The sequence below is a fragment of the Canis lupus genome, chromosome 9 (assembly GCF_048164855.1).
Source record: "Canis lupus baileyi chromosome 9, mCanLup2.hap1, whole genome shotgun sequence".
Classification (NCBI taxonomy): Eukaryota; Metazoa; Chordata; class Mammalia; order Carnivora; family Canidae; genus Canis; species Canis lupus.
In genome coordinates, this window is record NC_132846.1 from 45,174,049 (window position 1) to 45,190,223 (window position 16,175).

The following is a 16,175-nucleotide window of genomic DNA, read 5'->3' on the forward strand; positions in this document are numbered from 1 at the left end:
TAAAAGCCAATAAACAAGAGATGCTGTTTTTGCTACTTACAAAGCCTGGGCCATTCTAGGCACCAGACAGAAGGAATGGAGTTAAGGAAATAAAGTTCTTTGGGTCTCTGAAATTCTAACACTCAGGTTTTTAAAACACCCCTTATTGTGTGTATTGAGGGAATGGTGTTTAAACCTTTTGAAAAAATATAAAAGATGTTCATCATATATTTGGAAGAGTGGTCTTAACTGATAATTAAATACTAGTTTGTAGATTTTCACTTTACTTCTAAAAAAAGCAGATGTTCAATTTAGAGCAAGGTTGTAGAATCACAGAACTTTTGCATCAAAGGAGACCTCAGAGGTATCTAGTTCATCTTCTCCTTCCTTTCCCCACCTATCCTGTCTCTCAATCCAGAGCTCAGAACCCAAGTCATCTACCTTCTGCTTGATTGCCACCAGAGATGGGAAGCTTACTACCACCAAAGATGACATGGATAATGCATTTTGGGGCAATTTATTGAGAAAGTCCTTCTCTGCCTTGCCTGGAGGGCTATAATTTGCAACCCATGACCCCTGTCCCAGCTATAGGACTTACTAAATGCACAGAAATCTCACCTTCCACAGAAAGATTTGAAGACAGACACCTTTATGCCCTTGTGAAATTCTCTCTTTTAGCCAACAAATACTCCTTTTTACCCTGGCAAAAATCCTTACTTCTATTAGTCATTTCCATATCATTGGGATTTATGTCTCTTTTAACTCTGAATTCAATTTGCCAAGGCTCCTCTTACAGGATGTCCTTCCCAAAACTGGACACAGTATTTCAGAAGTGGTCATAAACAGCTTAGGAAAGAATGACTCTGTCTCTCTTTCTAAACACACCATTTCTAACAAATGTCACGCTGGCAGCTCCGTTACACCAGCAACACATAAAAACATAGTCAACAAAGAGTCCCATATTTAGGAGGATTTGAAATTGTAACATTATCTTCCTTCTCTGCATCTCTCTCCATTAAACTCTAGAGGATGAAGTAAATACTCTAAAAGGAAAATCCCTCATTTCCCAACATAAAGGCTTCCCTAACCTGCCATAAGGCAAGAGACAATGTCTCCAGCCAACAAGAAGAGCAGTGCTTTGAACCTATAGCTCCATCTTCCCTGCAAAGGGAAGGGGAAAGGACAAAAATCAGCTTGTGCTAAGTGTATACTCTACACCCCACACCATTTTAGATGCTTTATATATCTTGTCTCACTTGTCTTCTCAATAACCTTCAAGGTGGGCGCCAGTAGCCCTGTATCATAGATAGGCTCAGAGACGTTAAGTGACTATGCCAAAGTCACACAGCTTGTGGCAGAGATTGGTATAACCCCCTGTCGTGTTGACTCCAAAGCCGTATTTTTCCTTCTGCATCTTGTTGCTTCTGAGCCAAAACTGACTGAAGATAAGGGGGACACTTGTAGGATAACTTTTTCCAAACTGAGGAAAAAACAGCTCATGCTAGCCAGACCAAAAGAATTACACCATCCTTTCCTTCTTCCTCCTTTCTTCTCACTGCAGTGAAGCTCTCTTCCATGTGTGAGGTCACCAAGACTATTGAATGCTGCAATCACTAGATCCATGAATCTGAAGACCACACGTCAGGAAAACAACTGGAATGTAAAAACTTTGAAGTATGGTCACAAGGCTCCTTGTTCCCAAATTCCCACCTAGAAAAGTACTTGTTTCTTGAGCATTTTATGACAAATGCCAGAAAAGGGTGGGGCAGAGGGAGTTTCCTTTAAAGCAGTGGCTCTTGAACTATGGTTCCTGGGCCAGCAGCAACAGCCGCTGGGAACTTGTTAGAAATGCAGATTCTCCAACTGATCCCAGGCCTTTAGAATCCAGAAACTCTGTGTTTCTGAAAACTGTGTTTCCTGAGTCCTCCAGGTGAAAATCTAACGCACACCCAAGAAACCGTGTTCTCCTGCAGCTTCTGATGGAAAGAGATGTTCTAGGGGAACGAGTGGCGGTCTCAGATAGCCTGGAAACAATTTCTCAGAGGTCCCATAGGGAATGTGAATAGAAGGAAAGTGGGGCCGCTGGAAATACTGCCCTGAAACAAAGTTATCAGTTGGACCCATAGCAAGATGCTGAACTTTCCCCATGCATTAACTTAATCCAGAGTACCTGCTAACTGATCTGGAGCAACTGGCAGATAAGAAAGAAAAAACGTCTTTCACTCCCACTGCCAAAAGAGAGTTAGACAAATATTCACATGCCTTCTGCTTCATAGTTTCCCTTTTTCCCACTGGGAAGTGCTCGTGTGCATGATAGCAGTTATTTCATGACAAGTTTGGGGATTGCTACTAAGAATGCTGGATCAAGCCTGTCCTTTGCATATGGCTCACATTTTCTACTTTACAAAAGAGGCACAAAGAAAGAGCGGGAGGTGGGGGGGGGGCAGAGATAAAGACACAGAGTGAGAAGGTGCTGTGCCTTGGAGGGGATCCCTGTGAAGGTCCGGGGCAATTCAAGATGGATTTCGTAACAGATACAGAGCTTGAGAAAGCGTTACAAAAAGGTGGTGGGGGTGTGCCGGAGGGAAATTATTTCAGGAAGATTGAGCTAAAATGAGAACCTGATACTGGGCTGGTAAGAAAGTCGGACTTGGGGAAAGCAAGGAAATGCACAACAAGGCCTTGCACTTCATTATGTTGCTTTTTTCTAAAAGCGTGTTTCAGAGAACATTAGCACCACGAACTGCTCTCCACACCAAATGAAGGGAGGGTCCCCCGGGTAAATAAATTTAGGAATCACCGTGAACGGTATCTTCCTCTTAGAGCTAAATCGTTATTTGACTTAAGACTCTGAGAAGTTGTGCAGTCAAATCTTTTGCTTTTATTTAACCCAAAATTTCCAAGGCTTTTTGGCTAGAGAACCCCTTCATCCCCAGTGATTCCTGGTCACACCCCAGAGAACACCAGGAGTATTCACAACCATATCAGCGAGGCAGGAGTTAGAAGCAGGGGAGACAGGCCTGGAGGATCTGGGGGCCCTTGGTAGCAAGGAGAGCAGAAGTCCAGCAGCAGAGAAGCTACTCTGGGGTGTGCGGTCCCACCTCCGCCAAAGAAGCCCCCCAAGAACAGCCAGAGGAAGGCAGGCCAGCCAGGGGGCCATGGCGGAGGCCCCCCCCATCCTGTCACCCAAATCGCTCCAGAAACAGCCTCTCACTCAAGCCAGAGGAAGAGACTCTTCCAGCCGCCTCGTTGATTCGAATATTTCTCCCATCTCTCCCTCCAACTCCCCCAAAAGAGTTCCATATGCCAGAGAATTACAAAGCACAAAGAGACCCTGTCCGTTCCCTCAGATGCCAGCACGAGGAGCCATGCCTTTCTCCTCCCCTCGAGGTCTGGGGGACTTCCGGCTGCCAGGACTAGGTACTGTGATCAGGCCACCTCCCAGTTTCTGGACTTGTTTCCTCCTTTGTAAAATGTTCAGGTTAGACTGATGATCGTTAAGGTTGTTGTTGTGGTTCTTGTTTTCCAGCTCCATCAATTCTGAAATTTTATGGCAGTTTGTTGCCAGGGATATGGCAGTATGTTGCCAGCATAGTTCTCTATGCTGCTAGGAACTAGCTGCGACATTTGAACACATAACCTCTGCTTTGTGTGCCTCTCCTATAAAGGACGTGCACACAGTGTGACTCGGGAAGACCCAGCGAGGTAATGCCTAGATCCTCAGTGGTGAGCGAAAAGCCTCGGTAAAGTAGAAGAGGTGTTTTCCATTTGGGGCATGGACGCAGTGGGGGCTAGTTGTCTATGTGCATAGTCTGTTAGTCTCCTTTGTTTTTCTCGCTGCTGTCCTTGTCTCCAGGCCCTGATCTGCTTTATCCTGTGAGCTGGTCTTTGCTCTGCTCCTCTTACTCAACAGTTACTCCACTGCATTTGTTGAGCGTGCTAGCCTCCCACGTTCTTCCAGATGTCCAGGAGTTGGGCTAATGTTGAAGACTAACAGGCTTAAAATAATTTCACATTTGTCTTAATTTGGACAGAGGTTGACCTGAAATATACCATTGGGCTGTTTATGCAAAGGGCTTCTTGCCAAAAATATTTAAGTATATGAGTCAGAGAAGAAATTTGCTTACCTAAAAACACACCGTTTTAAAGTACCTTTAGTGATTTTCTGTCTGATTGATGCAAGTGGGATAGTAAAGTCCCCTGCTATTATTATATCACCATCAATTTCTCCCTTTACATCCGTTAATATTTGCTTTAGGTATTTAGGTACTCCAATGTTGGGTGCATAGATATTTGTAATTGTTATTTATATCCTCTTGTTGGGTTGATCCCTTTATCACTATGTAATGTCTTTCTTTGTCTTGTGTTATAGTCTTGTTTTGTCTGATATTAGTGTTGCTACCCCGGCTTCTTTTTTTTTCACTTCCATTTGCATGGTAAAAATTTTTCCATTCCCTCACTTTCAGTCCATTTGTGTCTTTAGGTCTGAGATGAGTCTCTCAGGCAGCATTTAGATGGGTTTTGTTTTTTTAATCCATTCTGTCACCCTATGTCTTTTGATTGGAGCATTTAAGTGATTTGCATTTAAAATAATTATGATAGGGATGTATTTATTGACATTTTTTTCCATTGTTTTCTGGTTGTTTTGTGCTTTTCTCTGTTCCTTTCTTCTTTTCTCTTTCTTTGTGTTTAATGAGTTTCTGTGGCATTATGTTGGCTTTCTTTCTCTTTCTTATTTGTGTATATCAATTATAGGTTTCAAGTTTATGGTTGCTGTGAGGTTCATATACAACACATTTGGTGTATAAAAGCCTATATTAAGTATGCCAGTTATGTTCAACAGTCTAGTTAAGGAGAGGGTAACTTCACTTAGGTTGATGGACAAACACTTTTTGTCTCTGAAGGAAGACCTATCAGTTGACATTTCAGCTTTCCCAGGAAGCTCCAGAGAGGAAAAGGAGCAAATTCCATGGTTTGTATCTATACCTTTGGGCCTGGAACAACCCTGAGCTTTGAGAACTGCATAGTGAGATACTAGCAATGGCTAATTACCCTTTTAACTTCTCTTGGCCCACTCTTTTCCCATATATTAAACATGAAAGTTTATTAATTTGAGGCTGAGGTGGGGAGAGGTAGAACAAAGGGGATTATGTATTAACTTAAAATGTTAAATACGTTTTCAAGGTTGGAAGCCAAACTAGATAGAATGTACATATTGAACATGTGCATATAAACCATCAATTCTGGGCAGCCCAGGTGGCTCAGCAGTTTAGCGCCGCCTTTGGCCCAGGGTGTGATCCTGGAGACCCGGGATCGAGTCTCGCACGTCGGACTTCCTGCATGAAGCCTGCTTCTCCCTCTGCCTGTGTCTCTGCCTCTCTCTCTCGTAAATAAATAAAATCTTAAAAAAAAAATCAATTCTATCAAATTTACAGCCTGACTGCTTTTCTGCAAGAAGCTTTACTTCTCTCCTCTGACAGTAATTGAACTGTTTCTGTATGAAAACAAAATTTCCTTTCTCCCATTAACTTTTTCAGACTTTTTGCTGAGTTTATACTATCCCTTCCCCTGGGATTGGTCAGAATAGGATGTTCTTTGGTTTCCATCAGAGAATCTGGCTGTGCCCTTTTTGAGTGTACAGATAGTTTGTTCAAAAATAATGTGATGATAATAAAAAGAAATAGCTAAACTTAACCGGGCACTTACCATGTGAGCTCAGCGCTTTATTTACATTATCTAATTTAATCCTCTCAACTGAGTGAGTATAATTATCTTCAGGATTTTTTTTTTAAAGATTTTATTTATTTATTTTTAAAGAGAGATAGTGCAAGCAGGGGGAAGGGCAGAGAGAGAGAGGGAAAGATAGAATCTTAAGCAACTTTATGCTGAGCACAGAACCCGATGTGGTACTCGATCTCATGACCCTGAGATCGGGACCTGAGCCAAAACCAAGAGGTGGATGCTTAGCCAGTTGAGCCACACAGGCACCCCATAATTATCTCCAGTTTTTAAGAAGACACGGACAGTCTGAGGCTTGCTTTAAGAACCTTTCCAAGGTTGCAGAGGGTTGGAAAGATAAATGATAACTTACTTCAGTGGTGGAGCTAGCAGTCAGACTCCATGATCCTAGCTTTCTCTCTGCACGTAACTTCTTTTTCTTCAAGAAGACATCTTGAAAACTCCCCAGGACAACTTACAAACAACTTCTTGATTGAGAATCATGGGTGAATAACTTGGGGCTCCTTTGGCAAAGGGAAGTGACCTTGCTGGTCACCTCTTGAGTTCCTGCAGCCTGAGACCTTGCCTGGGTCCTCTGTGTGCCTGTTACTGCATGCCCAAGGCCTCAGAGGAGCATGGCAGTGATTCCTCCATTCAATTCCAGTTCTCTAGGATATTTGGAAGCACCTCCCGGCCTGAGGATTTTATAGTCTGGAGTCTATTCCTTGGAGCCTGGTCTGAGGAAAATGCTGAGAGCCCTGGGGTAAAAGGGGCTGTGTTTGGGCCCATGGGCCTGGCTGGGGGTTGGGGGTTGGTATCCACATGCCTGTAGGGATACAATGGGCACACTCAGTGAGCATGTGGCCCTGGGGACCTGCTTAGCCCGGAGGTCAGATTATATCCCCTGAAACAAAGCCTCAGGTTTAGCCTCCTACTCATGCATTTAGTTCGCTCCTCAGTAGCTTTGGCCAGGACTCTGCATGCCTGAAAGGAGGGGGCTTTTGTCCAGCCATTCTCCCCAGCCTGTGTGACCCCAGCACCCAGTCCCAGCAGGCGGCACTGGGCCAGAGGCACTGCTTCCAGTATTGGACTTGGGGGGTGGAGTCCTCATGGAGAGGGAAGCTGGCCCTGGCCGTGGGAGCACACGTCAGTGTGGCCGTCCAGCCCTGGGGACTGGTTTCCCCATAGGTGATTATTGGCCAGGGAGGAGAAAGCAGCCAGCCAGGCCCCATTAAAATGATGCCACTGGCAAAGAATTATCTAGGAACTATCCCCTGCAGGGCTGACAGGATTTGAAGGGGTGAACTCCCAAGTTTCCAGCAGCATTGCCCACCCAAGCCTCTGGACGTTATTAGGGGAGCTCTGGCTCGAGAGGAGGCCGACTTGCCAGGTGTCTCTGACACAGCTGAGAGCAATCATCGCCGTGGCCACCTTGTACCCAGCCATCTGCCGTGCCAAGCAATGGACTCACCAAGCCGGGCCCTCCGGCTTTGGGATTGTCCTCCCCCCCCACACACCTTTTTTTTTAATTCATGAGAGGCACAGAGAGGCAGACACATAGGCAGAGGGAGAAGCAGTTTCCCTGAACAGAGCCTGATGCAAGACTTGACCCCAGGACCCTGGGATCACAACCTGAGCCAGAGGCAGGTGCTCAACCACTGAGCCACTCAGGCATCCCTGTCCTCCTCATTTTATAGACGGGGCTCAAAGGGCTAAGCAACATGCCTAATTTGTAACTGACTGGACCCAGATTCAAAGCCAGGTCTGTCTGGGTTTCTTCCATTTCATCATTAGGCTTTCTCAGAAGGTAGCACTGACTCAACCCAAGATACTGATCTTGGGTGAGCATCTGTGGGAGCAACCACAGCCATCAGGTTTATGGATGTCTCCAGGAGATGAAGTGGGAATGAACCTTGGTACTGGAGCAAAGGCAATGAATGTAGTTTCTCTACAGACAGTGGAGGTAAATGCCTCATTTATTCCCAGTTATTAGACTGGTAGGAACAAGATGCCCCCCATCTCATTCTTATCCTGATTTCTATGGGTTGGTATGGAGTAAAACAACTGATCTTGGGGAAGGCTACAGCTTTTGGTACTTACATGAAAGCAGAAGGCATTCTGTAGCTTTTTTGCCTTTCTGGTAATTTCTGGATTTCACCCAAGCCATTAGATCTCTCTTGTCTATATACCCCCTATATACTTCACCAGTCAATTTGTATGCTATTACTATCTGTACCTGATTCCAGTATGTCCTTGATCCCAAGAGGCACTTTTTTTTCACATGTTAATATCTTTGCATTTGGCACCCATGCTGTCATTGAGGTCCATGTTCAACGTGGTGGGGCTGTTTAAATTGATGCTACATTTTTAGAATTGATGGGGACCAATAATTGAGGGAATTTGATAATTAAGGACTTATTCAACCTATCATATGCCTGCAGTAAATGTCAAGCATTCTGCTAGATGCTTAGGAGATAAAAATAACCAGTATGCAGTCCCTTGCCTTAGGAGGGTCACAATCTTGGTGAGCAGATAAGGTTTCTGAATTAAGGGAGCCAGGGTGTATGGAGGGTCAGGAGAAGAGAAGGCGGGGAGGCTGGGACCTGCTTTGCAGAGAATGTGTATCATGAAGAGAGTGGGAATACAAAGGGATTAGGAGGGGGTTGGGGATGATTTGTGGAATGGTATCCTGGACCACTGAATAGTTAGAGCAAATAAATGTTCAGAATCATGAAATCCTAGGCTGTGTTTGTGGGCTTCAAAGGGCTCACTGTGGTTTCATTGGAGGGTGTATATGGAGACATGGGTGCAAAATGAGGCTGTGGAGATAGGCAGGGGGCAGATCACAGGGGACCTTGAGCTCCACACAAATGAGCTTAATCTCTATCCTGAGTCCAATGGCAAATCATGGAGTGGTTTTCAGCAGGGGAGCGATGCCCTGATTTGTGTTTAGGAACTCCATGTTGGGAAATGGGCAAGAACGGAGTGGGGTGGGGTGAGAGGAGGTGGACAGAGTGATAGTTGTTGGAAGAGAGAGAAGAGTTATCTTGAATGAAGCAAAAGCCTCATTTTTGTTTACTATTCCCAGACAGGGTGGACCTAGTTATGGAGGCTTGAGGATGATCACACAGGGGTTCAGCAGGGCATCTAGAACTAGACCTGCAGGGTCAAGTGACTTTGTTCTTACCTTAACCCCGTCATCTAGTGGGCAACTGCTAGTATGTGCCCTTGTCTTGGGAAAGCCACCTGATCAGTAGGCAGGCCGATTAAATGACCCGATGCTGGGAGAAGCTAGAAAAAAGAAGAGAAAAGCTCACTTGTAATTGCTTGTTTAAAAAGGGTCATTTCAGCCTGCAATGGTGATATTCCAACTTATACTTGCCAAATTAGTTCACTAATCAGAATTTTTTACAGTTGGATGGGAATGTATGCCTGTGCTCCGGGGGTGGGGTGGTGGGGTGGGGCAGTGGGGAGGATGTGCAGGTCTTGGTGAGAACCATCCCAGGAAAAACAAAGTGGATGTATCTAGGTATGATATAAGATATTCAGCATCAAAAAAAGCCATAAGAAAGAAGTAGGTAGATTGCTGTAGTTGGGCCTGGGGGTCACACAGAAGACGCATAATCCATGTTGTCAATTAACTGGCCCACCTGCAGGAAACAATGGGGACAGATGCTGGGTGAGAGGTGGGAAGAGCTCCCCCACGCAGTGGCAGTGCTTTGGAAGGGGTGGGAGATGACTGTTGTGGTGACCCAAGACTTACGATTCTCTTCCCCTCCCCCACTTCCCTGAACAGGTACAGTGCCATACTTACACAGGGTACTGCTGGTGTGTCACCCCAGATGGGAAGCCCATCAGTGGCTCTTCTGTGCAGAATAAAACTCCTGTATGTTCAGGTACCGTAGGGAGGGGCGGGAAGAAAGAGTTGGAGAGAGACCCCTTAGCTGGTCTCCTGTATTTCATGGGGGAAGCTTGGAAAAAAATGGTTGAAAGATGAGTGGTGGTGATGAGCCCCCTTTCAGGTCAGAGAGGATTCCACTCCAACACACTTGGTCTGTAGTCAGCTGGGCAATAGGGTCAATATATGCCTATTGTGTATATATTTCTTTATTTTGAGTGTAGGTTTCTGGTTCAGTGCTCTCTTCCCAAGCATTGGCTATAATCCCTAGAAAATGGCATATAAGTTTTTAGCTTGGGTGCTCTGGTTGCTAGTGGCCTTGGGAGCACTTTATTGAGATAGATTTTTTTTTTTAAGATTTTATTTATTCATGACAGACAGAGAGAAAGGCAGAGACACAGGCAGAGGGAGAAGCAGGCTCCATGCAGAGAGCCCGACATGGGACTCGATCCCAGGTCTCCAGGATCATGCCCAGGGCTGAAGGTGGCGCTAAACCGCTGGGCCACGGGGGCTGCCCTTGAGATAGATTTTAAGACTGGATGGGAGTTCAGCATTGAAGCCTGAATGATCAACTAGTGATGTCTGTCATGGGCACATGATAGGAGAGTGGTGGCCTGTATGCCATATATTTGCTCCTCCTTCCCCAAACAATGTAATGTAGAGTAATGGAAAACTTTATCACAGTGGCCCTCAAATCTGGCTGCTGTCAGCAGTGCCTGGGGAATTAAAGAGCCCAGGTGTGAAGGCTCCTCCATGTATAGTCTGATCCAGTAGGTCTGGAGTGAGACCTGGAATACACATGTTTGTAAAGCTTCTCAGATGGTTTTGATGACTAGACAAGCTAGGGAATCATTGTTCATAGTGACCAACTACATTAGTCCTAGTCCATAGCAAAATTAAGTCCTTTCTATTTCCAACTCTATGGGCATAGAGAAATTTTGCTCTTAGGTCAACCTCACGGTATTGTGGATTTGGGGTTTATGCAAGCCCCATACTTTCTATTTCCATTCAGATGGTAGGAGACTTGGGAGTCACTCCCTTAATTCACTGTGTGGCTCAGCTCTCATTTAAGAAAGCCCACCCAGCCACCAGCTGCTTCATATTTCTTCATATCTGTGTGTATGAGGTTTTATTTATTTACTTATCTTTAATTTTTAAGTGCAAGCAAAGTAGAAAGCATTATTCTAAAACCTATGGGAAATTCCAAGGGCTAGCAATCCTGCTATCCTAACATTTTTCTTTTTCACAAGATTTATTCATTTTTCTACTTGCCTGCTATATAAAGGGAATGGTAAGAAAGAGCAGTAAGTATCTACATTAGGAAACCAAGATTTGCAGGCCAAAATGGAAAGTTTACTTTATTTGTGGTTTACATGGAAACTGGAAACCTTAATTGGGGTTGGTGTGGGGAGGAGCAGGCATGAGCCCTCCTTGCAAATGACCTGGAAAGTTTCATTTAAAGCAAACAAATGCACTAGAAACAAGCCATGCGGGGTGATATAATTGAATTCTCACAAAACTAATATATGGAGAAGGGGTATGATGTGGAATGAGAAAATAGAGATTCGTTTTTTCTCTTGGTGGTGGGAACCTCCACAGATGTCCTTATGCGGTTGTGCTGGCTCTTCCCTGCCTGTGTGGGCTTCCTGGAGAAGACAGGTGCCACAGGGTCAGGACTGCAGGATGGGTGCACATGGCATCCTAGCATACACAGGGCAAAGCATTTGGCCAAACACACGCACTACCCCCTCCTTGAGGAATAGGCTGCGTCTAGAAAATTGTTTCCATGCCTCAGACTATTTTGGCCCATTCAGTACAATTGGGCCAACAATTTTCTACTTAATGCAGATGGAAAATCACCGATTTCCTGCTCTAACCAGCAAGGCATGTCAATCATTGCATTTGCAATAAGAGGGACTTCTTTTCAGTTGGCCCTACTGAGTGGATATGGCTCAGAACATGGAGGTGGTGGGAAGTGGGGGAGATGGGGCATGGAGGTGAGGACAGTTACTGGAATGTTCACTGAGAGGGTTATATAGATGGGAAGTTTTGTGAAACTCTGGTCAAGACTTGTGCCTGGAAATCATGGTTCATCTCACCAGGACTGTGATATCAGTGACATTGATGTTAAACACACCCCACTCGTGCATGTATGTACTTTGTATATAATGTCCCTAGACGTGTATACAGGATATGTATATACATAATCATATTTTCATAACATCAGGCTTTGCCAGCCCTTTGACAGAAACCAACCACGATGCATTCTGAATGTCTGTGTTTTTGTTTCCCTTTTACCCAAGGTTCAGTCACCGACAAGCCCTTGATCCAGGGTAACTCAGGAAGGAAAGGTGAGTAGAGTTTTATGCTCTATCCAAATGTTTGCTTCTAAAGCCAGTCCAAGAAGAGCTCTAGACAAGATGGAAGGAGCCGGGGTGGGAGCTAAAAGTCCCCCACAGAAAATCTCCATTCGTATTCTGGGTTTCTTCCTAGAAGCACCGGAGGAGGTAAGTAAGGCTCATAGGGTGGTGGGGGCTAAGCGCCCAGAATTTCCAAGACAGGTGAGTGAGCACAGAGTACATATAGAGCTGGCTCTCAGGGACCCTGAGAATCTTGGTTCCTGGCCAGTTCAATCAGTCAGCTACCAGGTGGCCAGCATGAAACCAAAAAGGATGATGAAGGTAGGCATGTCCATGTCAGCCTGGACCTTCTTATTTTGGAAACCTGTTTGAACATTTTTTCCCCCTCACTGATTCTCCTTAGTAATTGTTTCGGCATATCCAGATTTTTCTTCACTCAGACTGACCTGGCTTCACAGGCTTGCAAACTGTGCAGCTGTTTGTCTTGGAATTCATAGTCATTCTATCTCTAAACTTGTGTTTTGTTAAGTAAAGTCCAGTGGGACAGTGAAGCGTGCATGTGCACATCCTCGTCACCCTGTTGGCCTATCGTTTCTGTGATGAGTGCTATGGGGGCTTCTGCAGTATGCTAAACATTTGAATCCTTCTTTACCTAGAACAATGTGCCATAGGAAATTTTAGAACACTGTAACAAGGCAAGAGAGAGACCATGGAAGAGAAGATGAAATGTTATAGTTTGGTGCCCTTAATGGCACTATTTTCCTGCTTTTTGAACAAAGGGCCTTGCATTTTCATTTTGCACCAGGCCCTACAAATTATGTGGCTAACCTCAATTAAGGCATTTGTCTGAGTGATGTTTAGTGGAGCAGCCAACATGAGGAATAGGTCCTTGGGATATGCTAACCATAATTTCCATTGTGGAGGACACTAAGCTCCACTGCCACTTACCTCCTGGACAACAGAGAGAGAGAGAGAGAGAGAGGCAGAGACAGAGAGAGAGAGAGAGAGAGAGTGTGTGTGTGGTTGTGTGTGTGTGTGCGTGTGTGTGTGTGTGTGTGTGCTGGTAGCTGCAGGAGGAACAAGTATCAATTTCATTGCATGTGCAAGTACTCCAGAATCCTCATTTTGGGCTCTTGGGTAAATCCCAGCCAGGAGATGGTAGCTGAGTTTGAGGCTTTGCACCTGAATCTGGGTCTTGGGAACTCCATATTCTTAAATGTCCACATGGAGAGTCCTTTATAGGATCCAGTGTGAGGCGCATAGGCTTGTCTTGCACATGTGGTCACATGGAAACTGAGGTGAGGCCCTGCCCCCTGCACTGCATGCTTCTTCCACAGGAATGGGAATAGGAGGCCAAATCACCTGGCCTGAATGCAGGAAACGAGACTCTGGAGAACCTGCTGCCCCTAACACACATGCTCCAAGAGGACATGGAAGTGGAGCATCATGATCCCACTAGAAAACATGGACCAGTGCGCCATCCCGCAAGCAGGAATGCATAAGTGGGCAAAAAGAAGGGAGCAAATGCCTCCTCAGGTCCTTCCCAGAACAGGAAAGGCAGTCATGAGTGTTGGTGGTTCCCTTCTAGGTGGGACAATGGGAGAGGGGCATGAATGTTTCTTCCTGCAAATACCTGAACTCATCAAGACTATATGGTATTTGTGTCTGTCTACAATTTACTGGAGTTGCAGTTTTTACTTGTCACAACTGAAGACTTGAGGATCATCGCCTTTATTCCAGTGCATGAGATTGTGGTGGTAGAGAAAACAATTGGTAATCATGCAAAACTGACAATACAGATTTTCCCTGCCAAAGCGAACTAAAAGGTGAACCATGGTATTTTAGATCTTAATCTGTACAGAGAAGTACTTTTGGGGTTTATGTGGCTTTGCACCCTGTGGACAACAAAAGAAATAGAACTGTGGCCACTGTGGGCTCCTGCTGACCAATTGGGAGAGAACGGGGACACCTGATTCCTCTAGGGAAGGTGCAAGGAATAGAGGGGTAGAGTCGGAAGCCTCATCTCAGAGATTAGTTGTTCAGTCTGCAGCAGTTTGCTCCCCTACTCCAGATGGGCTCCTCCCTCCCAGATGGTTCTGTGGAGGCTTCCTCTTTGGTGCAGCGGCCTGGTGGGGGATGCCAGGGCTCACTCGCCTCTGGAGACTTGACTTTTGCCCAGAGCTTCTCCTTCCTTCTATTTCGGAGGATCAGCGTAGGTGCTAATCCTCTTCTCTTTGTCTGCCATGGGCAGTGCACAGAAAAGCAGGCTCGGGCCACCTGTAGGAAGGGCCACCTGAAGCCACACCTGTCCAGGAAGCTGGGGTTTGAAGGGGGACAGGGTGCGAGAGGGCATTTGTAATATCCTGTGTCAGCCGCTGAGGTCCCTCCCTCAGCTGCCACTTAAGAATGGAATGTGCTCCGGAGGGCAGCAGGTGGAAAGACACAAAGGCCCCTTGTTTGAGCTGGTGCCCACACGTGGCGTCTCCTGGACGGCACCTCCCTAGAGCTGGAGCTCGTGGCCTGAGGCCTGCTGCAGAGATGCGCGGCCCGGACCCTCGTGTGGGGTGAGAGGTGCCACCACAAAGGAGGCGATGCCCCAGGTCTGGGTGGGAGAGTAGTGGGGGGGTGCTCAGAGGGCAACTTGCGGGGAGCGGGCCCAGGCATCTCTCTCTCCACCCTTCTTGCCTTTGGGAGCCTGCTCCGCTGACAGGGCTCAGAGGGATCGGTTCTCTCTGCCTGGAAGGAATGAAAAGGTGTATTGTGCGGAGACGAGGGTCTGGTTGCCAGCCAGGAATTAGTCCCGCGGAGGAGAGGAGGAGAAGGCCGGGCAGAGGAGGCTGGGGGAGGAGGCTGGGAGAGATAGCAGGAGGAAGGGAGGAGGGAGCGAGGCCAGGCAGTAGCGGGTCACAGGCGGCGGCCCAGACAGGAGGCCTGGGTCCGCAGGTGTGGGGCCCGAGGGGAGAAGCGGGGGAGGGAGGGAGGGAGGGAGGCGCTGTTATCTTACCCAGATGCACGTGCTCCGGAGGGGAGGAGGGTCAGAACTTCAGACTATTTACTTAATCCCTTGGAATGTCCTTTCCTCGCTCTGTTCTCTGGGCCCCTTGTGTTTAACGGACCCCTTTATAGGCACATGTGTGGTAATTAACACGTGCAGCGTAGGTCTCGGGCCATGTGTGTGAGTTTCAAATATCCATTGATCTGGAGCACTCCCATCCTGGCTCCCCTCCCCTTCTTCTCCTTTGGTCCTTGCCCTTGAAGAGAGATGCAAAGGGCGGGGCACACGTGCCTCCACATGTGTTTTATTGATGCTTCGGAGGACTATCAGAGAGAGGAGGGCGCCGGCAGCCCCGGAGCTCTGCCCTCTGCCGATCTGCTGCTACAACAGCCGAAGGCTGCGGGGCCGGGGTAGAGGGGAGTCCACGGTTTCACCCGAGCAGCTCAAAGCGCCTGGGCAGCAAACCGTGCTAGGGATCACAGCTTTACCCTGAGTGGACTTTCCTGGCCGGCCGAGTCTTGCGGATTTTTCCTGAGGTGTCTCTTTTCGGGGTCTTGCTGCTAAGGAACGTGGATGAATGGGGAGCTTCTGGGAGAGCCGAATACCAAGCCAGGGACGGGTCCTGGGCGGGTGGCTGGCGAGGTGCGGGCCGGGAGTTCTCAGGCTCGGGGGTGATGGCCGGTGAGGGACAATGAAATGGGAGAGGAGCAGGAGAGCCCTTGTAAAATTCTCGCTGGCGGTTCTCTGGGAGCTTTCTTTTTGTGAGCACCCAGGACCACGCAGGTCCCCGGCTGATGCGTCAGTAATCGGCGATTCAACGCTGAGGGCCGTCAGGAGTTTCCTGCAGTTGGCATATTTCCTCCAGAGGAAATGCGCTCTAAGTAAAGAGTGAGTCACAGTTATTCATCCAGGGTCCCTTTCTATGTCTCTATTCTTAGAGTCTGTCACGGAGTCTGGTCTACAGGTTGGTGCCAGCTTGAAAGACCTGTCGCTCAGGTGATGGCTTGAGCAGCACACTCATTCAGGGCTGAGGGATGTGCCTAGGGCACAGGTGAGGGATGCCAGGCATCCCAGATGATGGGGACTGTGTGGCTTCTAGCCTCGGCCCTCCTGTGGTCAGTACACCCGAAGGAGACTGACCTCACTGCCCTGAAGCATGCATCACGGCTATCTGAGGACATTCTATACGTGGAGCATCACTCCTGCTCAAAGGACTCCAACCTCT

General features: G+C 47.0%; 1 protein-coding gene across 5 annotated transcripts in view; it reads left to right on the forward strand.

Annotated features, from left to right (window-relative positions):
• SMOC1 (SPARC related modular calcium binding 1) overlaps positions 1-16,175 on the forward strand; it is a 154,282-nt gene that overhangs the window by 89,674 nt on the left and 48,433 nt on the right. For all 5 annotated transcript variants that reach the window (XM_072839087.1, XM_072839089.1, XM_072839090.1 and 2 more), the window contains exons 4-5: positions 9,494-9,593; positions 11,899-11,946. In XM_072839087.1, the coding sequence (XP_072695188.1) occupies positions 9,494-9,593; positions 11,899-11,946 (148 nt within the window). The remainder of the gene's footprint in view (positions 1-9,493; positions 9,594-11,898; positions 11,947-16,175) is intronic.